The sequence below is a fragment of the Apis mellifera genome, linkage group LG5, assembly GCF_003254395.2.
Source record: "Apis mellifera strain DH4 linkage group LG5, Amel_HAv3.1, whole genome shotgun sequence".
NCBI lineage: Eukaryota > Metazoa > Arthropoda > Insecta > Hymenoptera > Apidae > Apis > Apis mellifera.
The window spans coordinates 9,408,588-9,428,703 of NC_037642.1; the positions used below are offsets into that span (position 1 = coordinate 9,408,588).

At 33.5% G+C, this 20,116-nt stretch overlaps 1 protein-coding gene across 9 annotated transcripts in view; it reads left to right on the plus strand.

Annotated features, from left to right (window-relative positions):
* LOC725834 (septin-7) overlaps window positions 1-20,116 on the plus strand; it is a 31,322-nt gene that overhangs the window by 7,837 nt on the left and 3,369 nt on the right. For 3 of the 9 annotated variants that reach the window (XM_006567894.3, XM_006567893.3, XM_006567892.3), the window contains 8 exons: window positions 15,202-15,682; window positions 17,150-17,357; window positions 17,555-17,807; window positions 18,025-18,214; window positions 18,313-18,478; window positions 18,944-18,985; window positions 19,663-19,798; window positions 19,864-20,027. In XM_006567894.3, the coding sequence (XP_006567957.1) occupies window positions 15,202-15,682; window positions 17,150-17,357; window positions 17,555-17,807; window positions 18,025-18,214; window positions 18,313-18,478; window positions 18,944-18,985; window positions 19,663-19,798; window positions 19,864-20,027 (1,640 nt within the window). Of the gene's footprint in view, window positions 1-371; window positions 927-1,777; window positions 2,272-15,201; window positions 15,683-17,149; window positions 17,358-17,554; window positions 17,808-18,024; window positions 18,215-18,312; window positions 18,479-18,943; window positions 18,986-19,662; window positions 19,799-19,863; window positions 20,028-20,116 lie in introns of those variants that run through there. The other 6 variants (XM_001121636.5, XM_006567888.3, XM_026440851.1 and 3 more) reach the window with 6 other exon arrangements.

Here is a 20,116-nt window from a genome sequence, read left to right on the forward strand (position 1 = left end):
ACACATAGATTTCCAATAATTTCAAATTTTCTATATATTTCAATCATATTGTTTCAAAATAAAGTCTACGAATTGATTTTAAATTAAAAAATGAAACAGCATTTATTTATATACCAGCAGATGTATCTTCATTTAAAATATAGGAAAAATAATTTCAAACATGATTCGTCGACTTCGTAAGAACACTGACCGAACCGTATAGTGAGAACAATATGTTCGCTCATCCGCCAGGTTGGTCGTATAGCGAGTTACTATTGGTCGTCGTTATTCCATGGAACACATGCGCAGTAAGAGAGGCAGCCTCGTTGGTTATCTGACGAGCACAAGCGGTAGTGTAGTGAATTTACCCCCACTTTTAGTAGTAGCTGCGTCAGGCGTGGTCGTTCGTTAGAGACCGCAGTATATCCGAGTCGGGCGAGTCGTATGAATCGGTCTGTGCTATCGCTTGTCAACTATTGTTGGCAAGACTGTGTGCATATACGCGCGCGCGAGTTAGTGTTAGTGTATGTGCTTGGCAGAGAGGTCGTTTAACTTTTTCTCCCCCACTGTTGTTTTTTTTCTTACTTGAGAATCGGTGGAACGAAGAATAACGTCACTTAAATCTTTTTTTCGGAAAAAAAGAAAAGGAGAACTAGTCGATAATGAAACAATGCATAGAAAAGTGAGAGTGAACGTGGCCACGTTCGGCCGGTTTGCCGACAGCGTGAATCACCAGCAACACCGGCGTTCATGAGCCCACGCAGTGCTAACCGATGCACGATTTCTCTCTTTCTCTTCTTTCTTTTACTCTTTTTCTTACTATTCTCTTTCGCTCTTTATTCCGTATTACATACTTCGCACTCCCCTCTGGTACGAAAGTGTTATTTCACACGCGTACGCAAATTTTTCGTTCAAGTGTGACAGATATAATACACAAAATCATAATAGTGAGTACATATTTACTAGTTTTCTTTCAAGTAATTAATCATTTAACAATGGATATATATATGTGCATGTGCTTTTGTGCTCGAATTGTGCATTCATTTGTAATATTATCTGCGATGTCTATGACCGTGATATGGTTTCTGTTGATCCTGTGTAATAAAGGCGTTTCCAAGGGCACATCGTGGCTTTCACAGCGGCTAAGTTATCGCCATTCAAGGAATTCGAGTTCACATTCTAAATCCATTGTTTTCGTACCATTTTTTCTGTCTATTTTGCTAGAAAATATTTTAAAAGAATTTTTTTCATAAATTTTTCATCTTTCTTTGTATAATTTAATACAAATTGTTTAAAAGAGGTTAATATCTTATACAATGCCATATATCATTTTTTATGATAAAACAAGTGTTTTCAAATTTAACGTTTATGAAAAATTTCCTGACTAACTAGCGATTGAAATATAAAAACAAAAACTAATATATTTTTAATTTATTCTGTTGCAATTTTGTTTATCGTTAATCTAAATAAAAAATTATATTTTTTTGTATTTAAAAAGTCTCGGATTAATTAACGTTATGTGGTAAATTTATCATCATAGTATAAATATCACATCAACAGTATCATGAGTTTAAAAAAACCGATATTGAGCTAAAGAAGCAACTGCATATTTTCGTTTTCACTTCAATAGAAGAATGGTTTTTATTTTCATTCGTTCCATTTCTTTTATTTATATTTTCATGAAACAATTCACATATTCACATGTTCACAATACATTCCATTATATGTAAATCATTTTTTACATATTGTGCACACTTTAAATTTATTTATATTAACTTATGGCTCCTTCTATTCTTAGACAAAAAGAAAAAGGGGAAAAAATATGACATAACTCTCCATTATCAATTTGCTTGAACGATAAAAAGGACCAAACTAAATATATTGGGAATTGTTTCTCAATAAAGGGGAGAAAGAGAGAATTGTGTCGAACATAGATCACGTGAGAACGTGGAAATGTCGACCGAAAATCAAAACGGTTCCGCTGGTACACAAAGCAACGGAATAAAAACCACAATTGGTTGGTCGTCGTCCACAAGGACTGTCTCGAACAATTCATCGTTTTTACATACTAGCAACTCGATGTTGAACCGTGACAAGCCGCGTCAAGTGCCACCACCAACTTTACCGAAATACACGTCGAGTTTTAATGCCGGTTGGAATGGCAGCGGCACAACCGAACGATTAAGCAGAGATCGCGAAGTCGGAGGTAGTTACAGGCTGGCAAGCCTTGACAGACTTGCCCTCAGGCAGAGGATATTGGACGGGGAAAAAACGAATGGTGACACCACGTCGGTAAGACTGAGCATCCTTTCTTTTTTCATCGATGATTCATTATGTTCGTATAATTTTTCTATTAAAATAGACAAATTATGGTAATTGTAAACTATTTATAACAAATTTATTCAATATTTATATCTTGAAATTGATTGTGTTTGTGACGAATATATAATCAATTTGTTGTTATAATGTAATATATAGTGAAATTGTTGATACTAGATTTTTAGAAATTATTACTTAAGACAAATATAGATAGAAGTAGAATTGAATATAACGTTAAATACTAATATTGATGGAATGTGAAATTTACCATAAATAGCAAGCTTGTTTCGTATGCGAGACTGCCGAAATTAGTTTTTAAGGTAGATTTCATATCGATTAACTTAACCTGATATGCGTTTAACTGGCCGGGTCATAGAACCTTCTAACCTTAGATGTCTTTGAGGAGCTTCACTATAAATTTAAAATCGATAAGTTTATAAAGGCAATAAATGTTTTACAAAAAGATTAATTAATTATAGCGATCGAAAGCTACGTGAAATATTAATGCGATTATAAAAAGAAAAAAAATCATATTCTTTTAAATAATAATACGAATTGTTAAAGATCAATATATTTTTAAATATGAATTGCATTTACATTGTAAATAAATTTTCATAATGTAAAAAATCACAAATAGGGGTGCAATTACATTTTCCGGAAGATGTTGAAAATTTTGGTAAATAGATAAGAGATCTGTCATGTTCTTCGTGACTTCGTAACTCAATCTCGTCTCTTGAAGAATCAAATTTTATACCTACTATATACGTAGAGGTCGCTCGTCTTCACACTCGAGGACTCCGCATAAAGCACGTGATCGTTCCATTTATTCCGTTCTTATGAGAATCATTTATAACTGAAGAGTTCTAACTAAATTTATATCAATTTTGAATCAAAACTCGTCTTATTTTCTTATTATTTAGTAAAATCAACCACATATTTTTAATTAATTATTATCACAATATATTTTCTAAAAATAGAAAGAATATAATTATACACATTGACATAGTTCTATCGTATGATAAATAAATTTTGATAATTACTCTATTAAATGAACAAAATTTTATGAATTTAGTTAATCGTTCCAAGATAATTGCAATTTCAGAAATTTTTAATTTTTCTTTAAAAATACTTTTTATGGGCAGGTAAATTAATTGCATTTCACGGATGAGTCAAAGATTAATGAGAATCTCTGTCACGAACATGTGGCGAGTTTACCCTACGCTTGTATGTACGCGCGAGAGGGAGAGACAAAAAGCAGGGAAAGAGAGAAAGAATTTGCCAGTGGGACGCATAGTAAAAGTGATGGAGAGAAACAAGTCGGGGGAGGAACATATGGCAGCGTTCTTATCTCTATTTTCATGGGCTTTCGCGCTCGCAAGAGACTTAGCTTTTAATTCTTCTACCGTCAAGCATGTGTTTCCGATTCTTCAAAGCCACGCCTCTCTCTTGCCAGCTTATTTTTATCCTTTTTGAATTAGACTAAATTTCGAGCAACTTGTTGGAAATTTGAACGGATAAAAACACCTTCCGTTGAACAAATAACGTTGTGGAGGAGTGTAATTTAAGTACCAAGTCCAGAATACGTTGGCCTTGGAAATACGAGTCGTTGTAGCTCTTCGACACACTACTTTTATAACCCACTGTTTTAGCTATTTTCATATATATATATATATACATAATTTTTATCATACATCTTAAACATTTTTTAAATTAATAATTTTCATAATTTTTTTTTTTTAATTCGATAATTTTAGGATTCGTTTTCATAAAGATATTTACATTTTCTTAAACATCGTTAACAATCTTTGTAAGATATTTTTTGTAAGATAAATTTTGATAGATACTTTTCCTTTGATAAATCTTTTCTAGTCGAGCGAGGGAAGAGCAAGTCATCGTAAAAATTTGAGAATCACTGAACCGCGTATATGGTCACCTCTCGTGTGGAAGGGAGTCTGGGGCAATTTTAGTCGAGGGTTGGACCCTCGATGGTGCGTCATAGACAATAGAAAAGTACACTGTAATTCGTGACTCACGGAACAAGAAAAAGGATACACTTGAAGCGGAATTTAAATCGTACACACGCGTGTCATTTATCGTTCCGAAACCTGTGCGAAACAATTTGACGAATGGTATTCATTACACCAGAAGTAATATTCATTGATTTAACCGTGCGGTTTTCGAATTCGCGTTTAAAAAAGTCGGTGGAAAATTATCGAGGACGGCGATCATCGCCCCCTTACGAGTCTTACCGACGCGAAGCCGTGGTTAAAAAGGAGAGGATAGAAACTTGCAAGAAGGATGGAGAATCGTGTTCGATAAAATGGAAATTTATGACTTCCGTGGTCGTGGTCGACCTTAAATGAGATCATTGTTCCGTCTTCGATAAATGCAGCTTGTTGAAAGAATTTTCAAGTCTTCTCTTTTTTTCTTTTTAATTTAATTTTTTTTATAATCTACGTACGTAGACGACGTGGTGGCTGCCGAATATCTTGAATTGAAAAAATACAAGGCGCTTTGTATCAAATTCTCATTCCAAAGGAATAATTGTCGAAAGATCAATTAAACAAATATCACGTTACGATATTATTATGTTGAGTGGACATTGTGAGTCAAAATTATCTGTTAGTTTTTTTAAAATTTCAACTTTTAACTCTTGGAGTATTTTATTCGATTATCCAATAATTATCTCGATAAATTAAAAAAAAAATGTAACTCGTTTATTTCTGTATACTTTCATTGTTAAAAATGATACATAAAGGAACAAAATATCGATCTGGATCTAGAATCGGTCGGTTGTCAGAACTCCAGCGAAACCAGTTTCGGTAGAACGTCATTTAGAGAAGAAAACCGAGACTCGGCCGGCGTGTAAATTCATACTGTAATGACCCTGGTTTGATTCCATTGGAACACGAAGGGGAAACCCGCCCACTCGATACACAGTGCACCCTTTCAGAAAAGCAGGCCGCGTCCCACTTTTTTCTCCCTGTTTTTTCCCCAAACAACGTTCCTCCTTCTGCACGATATTTTCAACCCTTCAAGCGGGAGATACGCATGTACCTAACTGCTTATGGCGCGTTTCCGCGTGCTCATATACTGTTTTTTACATGAATAGCGGTGGAGTTCTGAATGAAACAAAATACGAAGAAAAGACTTGGACATTGGGGGAAAAAATACGAGGAGATATAATACTCGTGGGGGAATAAAGAAGGCGAAGATCAGTTGCGAACTGTTCTCTGAATGAACTTGCGCAATTGCATCGAGACTTTCCCCAAATCTTTATCCTCATTCTTTAAAATCTTTTCAAGAATTAAATATCCATTTCTCACTTTAATATATATTTTTCATCATGGATAATAAAAAATTTTATAAAACATTAGCAACAACAAATTTCTTGATAATCGTAACAAATTATTAATTTGAATTCAAGGAAGCTTTTGCCAAGTTCTAAAAGCCTTCCTTGGAACGCGCATCAACGGTACATGGTTTTTCCTCGCGTTTCTTCTTTGGAGAACTACTGTTCCCAAGCGAAGAGTGACGCGTAATAGATCATTTCCTCGTTTACCAACGTTCCAAGAACCCGTGATGCAAACGTTTCTCGCCAACGTGTAATCGAATAATAAGAAAATTATCCGGTGCATTCTTGCCGAACGATCATCGCTGTTGGGTACACCGGCATTATCCCATCGAAATGATTTTCTTTCCTATAATCATCACAGGAAGGAGATGTATTCGTTGGTGTGTACACTTTGTCCCGCAAAAGTGTAATAAAATGGAGCGAGTTGTACGCTTTCGTGTCCGCTTTGATATTCGAAACGATAAAACGGATTAACGGGTTGATTCGAAAAAGGCACGAACGACCTAATCCTGCCTTCCCTTCCCTCCCGGCTCGTTTAGAAAAGCGGCGTCTCCCGGCGGGCCTGGTTGAACGTTAATTGAACGAAATTAGCCGAGACGTTGTGCTGGCACGTGCGAGACGCCAGCGTCTCTCGCCGCTAGAATTTCACCACCGAGACGCGGTGCCCTTACGAAAGAACGTTAATTAAGAAGATTGGTCCGGGTCGAGGACACCGTGAAACACTCTGGAAGATGCATCCGTTTAACGAGAGAATTTCACGAGAATTGGGTTAGCGCGTAGTAGTAGTAGGCCTGGTATTCGAATTAAAAAGGGAAGATGTGCTATTTTCGATGGGGATCGCGCGCCACTGGCCGAGTATTTTGTATTCTCGTTGGATATAACAGTTTGGGGGGATAATTGCTTTCGTAAATGACGAGAGAACGTACCAAATTTAGCGGATAACGGGAGTATTATGGTTTGGTATAGGCGGTGGTACATAATTACGCGTTATAAATAGACGGCGTTTCGGATGAGAATACCATGAGAATCGAAGTGGTCGAACACGAGGGAGTCGAGGAAGCTCGACTCGGGGGAATTGTCGGAAAAATCGATACTTACTGGCGCCATGATCATTTTTAGGTCAACCTATTTTTCTTTTTTTTTTTTATTATTATAAAACAAGGGTATTATTTAACTTCGTGATTTGATTATTCGTGATTATTATTGTTTCGAACGATGTTGAGAAATATTGGTAAATCTATACGAATTTACAAGCTCGTTGTTGCAAGTAGTGCATTTTATCGGGGCTGTTTGTCTCCAATTTTGAATTGGAGCTGCTTCGTTTCGGAGAAATGAAGAATTGAAGAACGTTTCGGAATGTTCAATAACAGGATTATTGGGTTACGGGATTCTCGAGCACGAATGTACTTGCTCATATGGAAACCGGATGGCGCAAAGGCCGATTTCGAATTCCCTTTTTTCCTTCTCACGATCGCTGTCGATTCTATCTATCTGGTGATTTTAAAGGATAGAATTGCCAGCTTTAATAATCCGAGACGAAATCGTTTCAACTGCGCGATTATCCGTCGTACGGTTATCGAACGATCGGTTAAACATCGGTTCGAAATGAAATCTATCGTGCAATAACACGACGATGGACAAAATTAAAATATTTGACGGTTAGAATAGTTACACGAGGAATATCGAAAGGATTAATTATGGAAAAATTTATATTCGTAACCGTTATTCGACACCGACGTTTTTAATCATCGAAAGGCAAGCGGACAGAGTTCGCATTCACGCGATGAGAAAGGAGGGCGTTGAAAAATTTGCCCTTGCAAGTTTAACTTCTTCGACCCCCCGCGCGCGTTATATATACGGCAGGCTCAGAAATAACTCTTTTTATCAACGAGAGACGCGGCTCTCGTCGAAGTTCTCGAAAGTTGAAACTCGTAAATCGTGTCGTCTCGTGCAACAATTATTATATAGCCGTTTTACTTTACTCTGCGTGGCCCAGATTTATATCGTTCTGACAACGACTGTTCTTGCATGAAACTGTTCCCAATACAGAACAGCCGGGGTGTTTTTTTTAAATTTATCAGATTTTTATGAATACCCTTCTTATTCATATCTCGAAACTTTTTTTTTTTAACAGAAATTCTGATACGCATTCATCACGAATAATTCTAATCGAATTATTTCCGATATTTCATTTTACTTTTAATAAAAAGTACCCAATCGCTTATTCTTCTCTTGATTAATCTTTTCTATTTATCCTTTTTATTTGTTTCTTTGATAACTCAGAAGTATACCACCTACTCACAGGAGCAGATCTAATTACTTAGGGAAGATAATCATGGAATATAAAGAACGGTCTACCTAAAACTGTAGGAATATAAAATAAATGTGGTAGCAATGGTCGTTTTATGGCCACTTGTATCCTTATTCGAATAAAGAAACGCTTTCTTTCGCGTTTTGTTATCAATTGTTATCTCTTGAAAATAGATCAAAGCTGTTCTTCACCGTGAAACGTATCATCGCTTCCAACGTTTTAAGCGCTTAATTATTGATATATTTCTCTAATCGAGCAGTGCAAACATCGGTAATCGAACGAATTGATCTCTCCCTCGGTCGGTAACAAGCGTTGCGACCCATTTTTCTCGCTATCTTTCCTCATTTTCATTGTCATCTATTCGTTTTATAAATAGATATGAATTAATCGAAAACCGCAACAGCACAGAAACGGAAGTAGAGATGACAAATGAGGCGGGATATCTAATCGTATTTATACGTAATTTACATTCTTTATTGTACATCCATCCATGCATGCATGCATGCACCGATCAAGGCGAAATGGGATCGGCGATTACTGCACGAAGCCTGGATTTTTTTCTTTTTTTTTGTCACGCCGACATTTATCGAACTCGTTTCGCATCGAGCTTTTCAGCTCGGTGGATAACATCTTCCATTCGCGAATGCGCATGGTGTGTGCCATGTTGCTTTTAGAATACAATACATCGCCGGTATAATGGAAACATTCTTCTCCTCTTGAGTCAACGATGCGCTTGCCTCGTTGTTGCGCGAGATACTCGCGATTCCATAGAAACGTGCGATAACGTGCCGTATGATTTCGGATTTCGATTTATCTTTTCACCTCTTCCCCTCCCTCCCTCCGTGCGAAATGTACAGAGTGATACGAGATTCCTAGTTTTAATACGCGAAGGATGAAATGATCGAGGAAATACGGTGAAATCCTTTTTCTCGATCAATTTTTGCACGATTCAATGATTCTTATTATGAAAAATAAAATTAATAAAGTATGAGTAAACAAAGAGTGTTAATTTCGATAATTTTTCGATTGCTTTTATATTATCTTATCAATCTCACGAAGCATCGGTTTTTTTATTTTTATTGAATCAAAGAAATATCGAATATTTTGTTAATCCGAAAGTGATTTTACCGGTTCAGATCTTCCGATAACTTTCGATAGGATTCAAACTGGAGATAACAGTTGTGCGAATGATTCGAACATTCGATATCTTTGAGAGGCAAGTTGTCCATTAAGCCATGCACACTGCAATTCTATCAATTGATTTAAAGCGTACTTGTTTATCGAACCGTTTAGAAACGCGGCCCTATTAAGATTATCTTATTGATGGAATCGATAAGAATAAATTTAAATTATTGCAAGATATTTATAGAAATATTAATCTTAAAATCATTGTTTTTTTTTATCATTCAACAAATGTTTTATTTGTACGATTAATTTAGAAAAAGTTGAAGGATCGATCAACGTATGATTAGAGATTTATTTTAACAATCGATCAATATATCCAAAATTGTATTTAGAAAGAAATATTTAATTTTTTTTCACGAATTTTCGATAAAATAGTAATATGAAAATTTTTCGGGATTATTTGATGATTCTCACACGTGTTTACATACAAAACACCCACGTTGTTTCGCTTTTCTTCCAAACATATTTGCTTCGTTGCTCGCCAAAGCACATTGGTCTGTGATTTTCTTCGATCAGTTATCAGTTCTCTGTTTGTTTTAAACGTTTCAACATTACTCTGCTAAGTGTTTCACGCAGGAAGCGATCTTTTTTTTTCTCTCTCTTTTCCTCGATAAATCTTACCAAATAAATTATCCACATTTGCGATAAGCCAGAACGTGATCTTGTCATTTTACGATTAACTATTTCCTTATTTAACTTTCAATATAATTCAAAATCGATATTGGATCGTGATATACGTTGGGGAAAAAAAGAAACTATGAAATTTTTTTCCTTTCTCCCTCTTCCGGTTGGAAAAGCGGCATACCGGGTATATTTTCCTTTGGGAAATCAACAAAATTCTTGGAATAGTTTTTCACGAAGGCACACGTACATTCCTTCTCGCATGAACCCTGGTTTCTATTAACGTGATTAATGATTCATAAAAGAATTAATAAACCGAGAAGGAAAAATTTTTCTTTAACGGGAAAATAAATTTGTAAATAAATTAATTTATCAGATTCAGAACAAAATGATCTTACGAATTTAAAATTGAACGAATTTCGTACGATGAGGAAGTTTAAAGAAAGATTAAGAATAATCTTTCTTTTTTTTTTCCACTCTTAACACTTTTTTAATTCACTTTTTAATTCATTGAATGCACTTTTTACACACTGCGTAATTAATTTTCAATTAAAAATTTATATAGCAAAATTTAAATTGCATAGAAATTACATAAAACGCCTAAGTTAATTAACTTGCTCGAGAAAGTTGTATGTAAATTCGTATGTTAATTCCATTGAGAAAACATGCGTTTATTCTTCCTTTGAAAAAAAAAAAAATTAAATATCTTAATTTCTTCGAGAAAGAAATTTTCACGGATCTTTTGAAAGTTCGTTGATCTTGGTTAAAATAATAATTGTCTCTACTGCACGGCATTAATCAATAATCCCGTTTGACGGATATTCGGATAAAAATTGAAAGATTTATGTACTCTATCCCAACGAAAGTATCGTATTGTTATCCGAAGCGATTTATCGCGTTAAATTTGTTCTAAGGTTAACGCAGTTAACATCTGTCTTAACGCGGTTAAACATCTGCCAACGTGGAAAATCGTTAAGACTCGGGAGTAATTTATACACGGCCTGTTGTAAAAGAAAGAACACAGGCAGGTGTTTCACGATCGCGGAAGCCATCTGCACTCCATTCAAACGATTCTTTGAGCGATTCGTTGTATCCGTGATATCAATTCGCGATTTTCTGAATGGAATCCGAGGAGAGGTGTGCAACTCCCCCGCTTTTCGAAATGTTAACACGAACGTCTGGTTTGTTTGATCAATGTTTAATTCCTGATTCGAAATATTGATTGTATTACTTGATATCCTCTCGTCTTTTCACGATGGATCAAGAATATGGAAGAAGATGAGAGAGAGTAAATTTCTGATCAATTTTGTGAAATATATTAGAATATATAAATTTTCACACCTCGTGTGACCCTTAACCAGGTCACCATGGTTATTTTTATTTGTAATTATTTATGTGGGAAATTCTATAATAAAAAATTCCAACATTAGTAGTAGCTGTATAATGAAAAGTAAATGTAATTTTTTTAATATGATTTAAAATTTCACTTTTTAAATTATCATTTATTGATCGTGTCTTATCAGGAAGAATGGCGAAAGAAATATTTTTCGTCGTAAGATTAAATTCAATTGGAGAGAACTTTAAAATATTTTTATCAAATGATTTTTCACAAATCTGTTTCTTTCTTCAAAGAAAGAAAGATCGATCGATTCTGTCCGACACGGTTCATTATCGTTTTTTTTTTTTTTTCATTTTTCTTCCTTCATTTCTTTTCATCTTTTTATATCTTCATCGTGTAACATTTTCTTCGTGTCGCATTTTTCTTCGCCGTGACAACTTCTTCCATGTTCACACACGCGGATATCTATATTACAAATTACGGGATGAAAAAACGCGATTCAACCGCAGCGACCGCTAGAAAAATATGCGGGATATTCGAAACTACTCTCTGTGGAGAATCGTCTCCTCTGTTTTTTTTGTTCGACGGGACAAATGAAATAATCGTCGGTGGATAATATTATTAACGAAGCAACGGATATCGCGTGTAAAAAATATTATTTTATCGGGTGAACGAAACGAAACGAAATATGTCTGTAATTTTTTTTTGAACGGAGCAAAAAATTTGAAGGAAAAACTGCATTTAAATATTTTGCAACGAAAAACAGCGACGCTTTCATTATTGTCTTATTACGATGTATTTCTCGGGGGGATAAATCTGAAACTTGCTCGTAAAAAAGAAAATCTGATAAAATGCAATTCCCCCTTGAGGCGAAAGCTGCTTTCAGCTGACGCTGCACGAGTTAGAAATTTAAGTGTAAAAGACAAGTCGCGTGCTCAAGATGATCTTATTTGAGCGATAGTCGTCGCTCATTATAAAGTACTTCCCTCTTTTTTTTTCTCTCTTCTCCTCCTCCTTTTCCCTTCTTTCTCTTTTTCTTTTTTGCAGATATATCTTCAATGGAATCTTTTCGTGAAAGAATTTCTTACTTCATTCACAAATATAATTTAAATCGAGGAAGGACAAATCTCGAAAAGCATAACGTTTTAAATTTAAGAATCGTAAAAATAAGAAAGCTATTTACGTTATTTGCAAATATAAGTATCGTGGAATTTCGAATAAAAATAATTCTAAATTGACAGTGATCATTGAAAAATCATTAATTACTCAGCCGTAAAATTTTTAGATTGAAAGATATAAATGAATAAGCGATAAAAAATTCACAAAGGAAAAAAGATCAAACACGTTCCATGTTCCTTTTCTTTGTTTCAATAATCATTACAGACCAGAGGCAATTATAAGTTAAAGAAAATTTTTTTTCGTTGTTAATTATAGTAACAGTGTGACGTAACTAGCGCCGTTCGTATTGCTCCGTGGAAAGCTCATCATCGCGGTGATGGTGGGGAGGGGGGGGGGGGCAGAGAAAGAGCCGAGGAGAGCGAGGAGGTTGTGGAATATTCTTATATACCAGAGAAGCTTCTTTGATTTTCTATTGTTCCGTGTTTCTAGCCGAGAAATCTCAAGGTTTTAAGAGAGGAAGTCAGTCACACGGGTAAATTGTCATGGTGCGTCCACCACCTCCTTTAGATCTCTCGAGGGACTTCGGAATGAGGCTGTCTCGTTGTTGTGCAGTCTTATGCGCACTGGACCGGTTTCTGTTCCATGATGCTGCACTCGGTTCGACCGAGAATCTCTCTCTCTGGATTCCCAGCTTCGTTGGATACCACGCGTGCAATTCTTTAATACATTGCGCTGTAAATAAAGGGCGGTTCCGTAATCAACGTGCCTTGCGGATTTTTTTTTTTTTTTGAAAATAATATCGTCAAGGCGGCAAGATTATTATTCGAGATCGATAACGTCGAATTTAATACTGTTAAACTATTTTTGATCACGATATATATTTTACACTATCACGAAATACATCTTTGATACTTTCTTTTTTATCACTGTTTTACAAGCGAGATCCTGTACAAAGCTTTTAACTTTCTGCTTTCAGTTTATTGAATCGAGAAACTTGTAACGATCTTTCTTTGTTTGCCTCACTTCCTTTTATACCCTTCGCAAAAGATAAAAATATATACATATATATATTGTGTGTATACTTTAAAATATATTTTATATTTTGAACAATGTTTAATAATATTGCGCGAACTATACGTCGATGTGCTGTGCAGTCGATGACGCCGCGTATATAGTAGTAAAACACTTTTAAAGTGCAATCATTCGTTCGTTGACTTTGTGTACCGCTTCTGTAAGCAAAGCGTTTTCAACTGAAACGCGTTCCATTTTCGTGGGCGGGTTACAATCTTCCGATGCGAGAAAGCTTCTTTCGCGACGTGACACGGCAAATTGCGGAACTAGCAACTTCTTTAACGTCCCTTGTGTAATATTACGTGACTCGCGCGAATCACACGTTGCAAACGCGCTTTATTATCGATCGAGTAGATATCGAGTGGAAAAATGGAAAACTGTGCTGTTGAAAAATCTGACGCGTATTATATAGCATGCTCGTTTCCGCCTTGACCTTACGCACGTTTCTCAGCCCGCTCCTTTAATGAGTACGAACCAGCTATTTAATTTATATTCTACGCGCGGCCGTGAGTAGGATCGAATTGTAACGGAACACGTAGCGCATTATGATTCACTGTACACCGTTCCGTTTCCACCGGTCTGGTATTAAACTGTGGCGGCGCGGAGAATTTTTCTCTCCTCTTTTATTTCGAGGCGGTGAGAGAGTGGCCTTCTTTGATGCCGTGGAATGCAATGCGAATCGCAAAAGGTTTCGCGCTTCAAACGGAAACTCTGCACCTCTTTTCAGTTTTGCGAGCAAAACTATTGCTGGCCACAGAATCTAACAATTTTTTTTCCTCCAACATTTATTTATTTTCGACCCGCAATACAGTTATAATTTGTATCTCAAAAGAAGAAAATTTTCTCCTCTAATATTATTTTTTGAATTTAAATATAAAAACATATGGGTCGTATTTATTTTTTTAATACTTTGTAGTATATTCCAGTCTTCTCGATTGTTGTTAATCCCATATTTTGCTCGAGAATAATAATAATGCCCTAAATTATCAAACTGTAATCTGTATTTAATGGCTACTGTACTTTGGACAGTAGCCACTTCCGGCCGGAAATTCATAAGACACTGCACCACTCGAAGTTGACTGAAGCTCGTCGTTAGTGCTATATGCAAAGCGTATCGATCGTGAACAAGAAAATACTCTCTCTCCGTTGCGATACTGTATTATTATTTCCTCCTATTTGCGCTTTTATGCGATCGTACGATCGTTGATCCTTTCGAATCATCCTTTTGAACTTTCTATCAAATGCAAATATGGAAGAAAAACTAGTCGAGAGATTGATGAACTTAGATTGGATCAACTATGTTTATAGATGTAAAATATAGCGTGTAAACGTAAGCGAGGAAGGTCTTGCGATAAGTCTTGCTTCTGATTCGCGCAGTTGGATCAATGATCAAACTAGTATTATAAACGATATAGTAAACCTTACCACTCTAGATACAATTGTTACATGTCATTGTGTATATACGAACGGAAAGAAGAATGAAACTGAGTCAAATCGTATATATATTGATTCGTTGAAAAAAAAGAAAAATAGATCAGAGTAGCAAAGAAAATAAGTAGCGTTTATGTTCTTATAACACATCAATATTATTTTCTAATAGATGAACATAATAGGAGAATGAACAATAACATTTTACTTATATATTTTCAATTTCTTTCTCATTTTCAAATTGAAAAATACAATTTGAAATTTTTTTTAATTTAATTATCAATTCTCAAAGTACATTAAATTTCTTTATTTTCTTTAGTTAATAATTTGAAGTTTATAATCAGTATAAATATTTATATTTTTATTTCATTTCATTCCGTTCAATTGCTCAATAATACGGATTAAAAAAACAAATTTTCACACGTTTAATCATCGATCGATACGATTAAAAATATATTTATTATTTATTTGCAGATACAGGCGAAGCGCGAGCTGTTCTTCAAAGGCGATAACGCCGGAATAATATCGTCTCCATCTGTGCCATCGGTCCCGCCTCCACAACCTCCGTCGCAGGCCCCGACGTCGATGAGCACATCGTCGACGAGCACGTCGTCGACGACGACCACGACAACCACAACACTTGCTTCGCCTAACACAGCACCGCCAACCTCTTCGACCGTGTACACAAGCGTCACATCGTCGGCGCCTACCTCGAAGCCACGATTACCTCCGTCCACGGTGATCTTAAATCAAAACGATGCATCAGAGGACAGTAATAAACGGGAGTCGAATCGAAATAGCGAGAACAAGGAGGCTGCTGTCCTTCATCATCCGCGACCAACGCCGCCGACCAAGCCCAAAGAACTCGATGGTTATGTGGGATTCGCAAATCTACCCAACCAAGTTTATAGAAAGGCTGTTAAGAAAGGATTCGATTTTACTCTGATGGTCGTCGGTTAGTCTCATCTTATTTCTATCTTTGCGCGATTTTGTTCTTTTTTAAATATAATTTTTACACGTTTTTTGCTTAAATATTTACTTTTTGTTTAGAATCAAAACAAAACTGTTAAAACCAATATTGGTTAAATTTATGGAGTTAAATTTATTGAATAATAATTGGTTTTGAACAATTCATTCGCTATATATTTGATTTCTTATGATGATATTAATTGTTAAATAATGAATCAATGATTAAAAACAATGATCAACAATGTTATAGGTTATATTTTTTTTTAAACGTAATCGATTGATAATTATCATTATTTTTGTATAATGAAATTTAAAAAAAAGAGTACAAGCATCAAGGAGAAAAATAATAACCGTTATCATGAAGAGAAGAGAATGGGCAACGAGAATTTCATTTATTTTAAAAAAAAATTCATTTTTTCAAAAAGATTTAATAAATTTATATTATGACTTCCTACATCTCTTTTCTTGTTAATGCCTATTATACGAATAATTGTACAATAGAAACTTTTTTTTTTTATACTTTAACTTTCAAAATTAAAGAACAAAGAGAGATCCGCTTTTCCAGTTGGTATTTCAATTTTGTTCAAGATATTGCCTTATGAACTTCCATCTGTTTAACACGTGCAAAACTCGACTGAATTAGGGTTGTCTTCAAGTAGCAGTGATTCTCATCTTCTATATTCATTAATTCTTTAAAATTAATTTTGCTACTTGAATTTATTATACATATATTAAGTAAATATTTAAAAATAAACAAAATTTTCTTTTAATTCTAAAAATTCTGATAAATGAACAATTTTGTTTGATATATATATTATTGCAGATACATATGTATAAATGAAATTCTATATATTAATAACAAATACCTCAAAAAGCAGCGGTTATATATATAGAAAAAAGTTGTTCAAAACGTTTGATTTCTATAAAACTCAATGAAATGACAGTTTCTATGTTATGAATTATGAAAATTCTCGTTAATTTATCATGTGATATATTTTAAAGTACACTCATATATTATATTTATTACACAATAATATTTATTATTAAGCTATTTTAGAATTAAGAATGCAATTGTGAGAAAATTATTATACACTAGAGATCTCGTCTCTTTCTGGATGAAAGTTTGAAATTCGAGAATATAGGCGGAATGCTGCTATTATTAGTACTGGTATAAACAGAACCATTTCTCTGTAAATAGAGCAATTCAAACGCTTATCCTTGAGGGAGAGAAGGCGCGGCACTTCGGTCAGTTCAAGGTACCCGGACAGAAAGGTCAGGGTACCGTTTGGTATTTCAAACTGTCTCCTAAAAAAAAGCATTAAGATGCAATATTTATATATATATATATATATATATATATCAAAATATTTTTATCTATATATATTATCAATAATTAAACTGAATTATATAATTTGTTAATAATTAATAATAATCTTTTTATATATCTGTTTAGGTGAATCAGGACTAGGAAAATCAACCTTGATCAATTCAATGTTCCTCGCCGATATATATAGTGCCGAATATCCTGGCCCTAGCCTTAGAGTTAAAAAAACTGTAGCCGTAGAGACTAGTAAAGTATTGTTAAAAGAGAATGGTGTGAATCTTACTCTGACTGTTGTTGATACACCTGGATTTGGTGATGCAGTCGATAACAGCAATTGGTAATTTATATTATTTTTTTTATTAATTACAAATTACAAACATTTTAAAAAAAGTAAAAATAGTATCGAGATAAATTATATGGAATATTTTAATAAATTTATAATATATTGCGATATTATAAAATATAAAAGTTAATTATCATATAATATGATACATAAAAACTTTGTAAATTAAAGTTTATCTATTCTTGTTTCAGTTGGGTACCAGTAATCGAATATATTGAATCCAAATATGAGGAGTTCCTGAATGCCGAGTCTCGTGTTGTGAGACGACAGATTCCAGACAGTCGAGTACACTGTTGTCTCTACTTCGTCGCTCCTTCAGGGCATGGCTTAAAGCCGTTGGATGTAGAGTTCATGCAACGTCTTCACGACAAAGTTAACATTATACCTGTCATCGCGAAGGCGGATACCATGACGCCAGATGAATGTGCTCATTTTAAGAAACAGGTTTGTATTATAAATAAATTAATTATAATCAACGTGCAATTAATTGGTTGCTTCTGTTGATTTATTTATTTTAATATAAATATTTATTGCCGACCCATCATGAATAAAAATTAAATCATACATTTGTATAATATAAATGTATTAAATGTATCAATTTTTAAGAGAAAAGAAAATCTTATCTGGACACTTTTAAAATCTATTATTGTTGGTTGTTTAGATTTTGAACGAAATAGCACAACATAAGATAAAAATCTACGAATTCCCAGAGGTAGAAGAAGAAGAGGAAAGTAAATTGCATAAAGTTCTTAGAGAAAGAGTACCGTTTGCGGTAGTGGGTGCAAATACCGTAGTCGAACATGACGGTAGGAAAGTTCGTGGAAGGAAGTATCCTTGGGGAATCGCAGAAGGTATATAATTTTGAATACTTGAAAATAGTTTTTGATATGAATACTTTAAATATTTCGACAAATTTCAAACAAATTCTTTTTTTATTTTGATTGTTTAGTGGAAAATTTGGAGCATTGTGACTTCATAGCATTACGAAATATGGTTATTAGAACACACTTACAAGATCTAAAAGATGTTACAAATAACGTACATTATGAAAATTTTCGATGTCGCACGTTAGCAGGTGTTGGAGTGGATGGGAAACCAACAAAAGTTTCGAATAAGTAAGTGTATTCTTGTGTCCAATGTAATTGTAAAAATTCTATAAGATTATATTTATTTAAAATGTGATTATTCAAAAAAAAAAATGTAAAATTTATAAGAATATAGGATAAAAACGAAAAAATATTATAAAATAAGAAATTTTAATATTTAAAAAATCCCATAAAACATAATGATTATATATGTAATTTTTTATTTATTTATTTATTCATTTTTTTGCAAATATAAATATTTGTAGCTTTATTAGTTTCTTATTTTATTTTTTTTATTACGACAATTTAAAAAGCTTGTGCATGCAAACTATTAAAAAATAAAAATTACATCTAAGACGTATATTTGAATCAGATTATCATATTAACAAATTAAAAATATCATAGTTTAGGGTAGAGACAAAAGTGATCCTGAAAATATATTTTTTAATAATATATTTCATACGTAAGTTTTAATGCTAATTTCTTATTGGTTAGTTTGTGCCCTCCAGGAGTGATGAACAGTTTCATGACAGTATGGTAAGTCTTTTAACAAGACCGGGATCATGTAATATAGTTTTGTGTGCACAAGCCTCTCATCTAGTTTCCATTTTCTGTGTATTTTAGTTTTATGCGAATTTATTTACTTAAAGGGGGGGTTCACTTTGTCATATATATTAAAAATATAATAAGATTTAAAAAAATAATAATATATTTATTCAAGAAAGCTTTAAATAATATTTCTGATATAATTTTATAAGTAATATTTTATATTGATATATAAGATTTTATATATATATATAGTGAACCCTCTGATTGAATATTTATTTCAAATATGTAGATTGCATTATACTTTCAGTTTAGTAAAAATCCTTATTATTAGTATTATATTTTATTATTATTATTATTTTTTTTTTTTTTAGTATCATTGATTATAACATAAATTCGCTTGATTTTATTTTACATTTCATATTAGTTATTTCTAATAAACTCTTTTTCCTTTTGTCATTCTAGTTTTGTCATCTTCGCTGAATTTATATTTATTATGAAAATATTATTATATCTTAATTTTACAATCCCCCATATACATATGTAGATAGATCATCTTCTAAAAATTATAATCTAACTGGTTGGTAAACAATTTTTACAAAATATTTATTTTTATATAAAATTTTATATTATTTTTCATCAATCTTGAATTTTCATACGTTTTATAGGAATCCACTAGCTCAATTGGAAGAAGAAAAAAGAGAACATGATAATAAAATGAAAAAAATGGAAATTGATATGGAACAAGTATTTGAAATGAAAGTTAGAGAAAAGAAGCAAAAACTTAAAGATTCAGAAGCAGATGTAAGTATTTTTTGATTAAATATTAAAAAGAAATTATTTTAATTAGAGAAATAATTAATTCGCAGTTACAAAGAAGGCACGAACAAATGCGACGTTCTTTGGAGCAACAAGTACGTGAATTAGAAGAAAAGAGACGAGCATTTGAGGCTGAAAAGTTAGCATGGGAACAACAAACTGGTCACAGTATTGAAGAATTGCGTAGGCGCAGCCTAGAAGCAAATTCAAAAGAGTAAGTATTGTTTAAATGTAATTGCTTTTAATTGTTTATATTTTTGTAACATTTATATTACAAAATATTGTTTTTTATGTTAAATATAA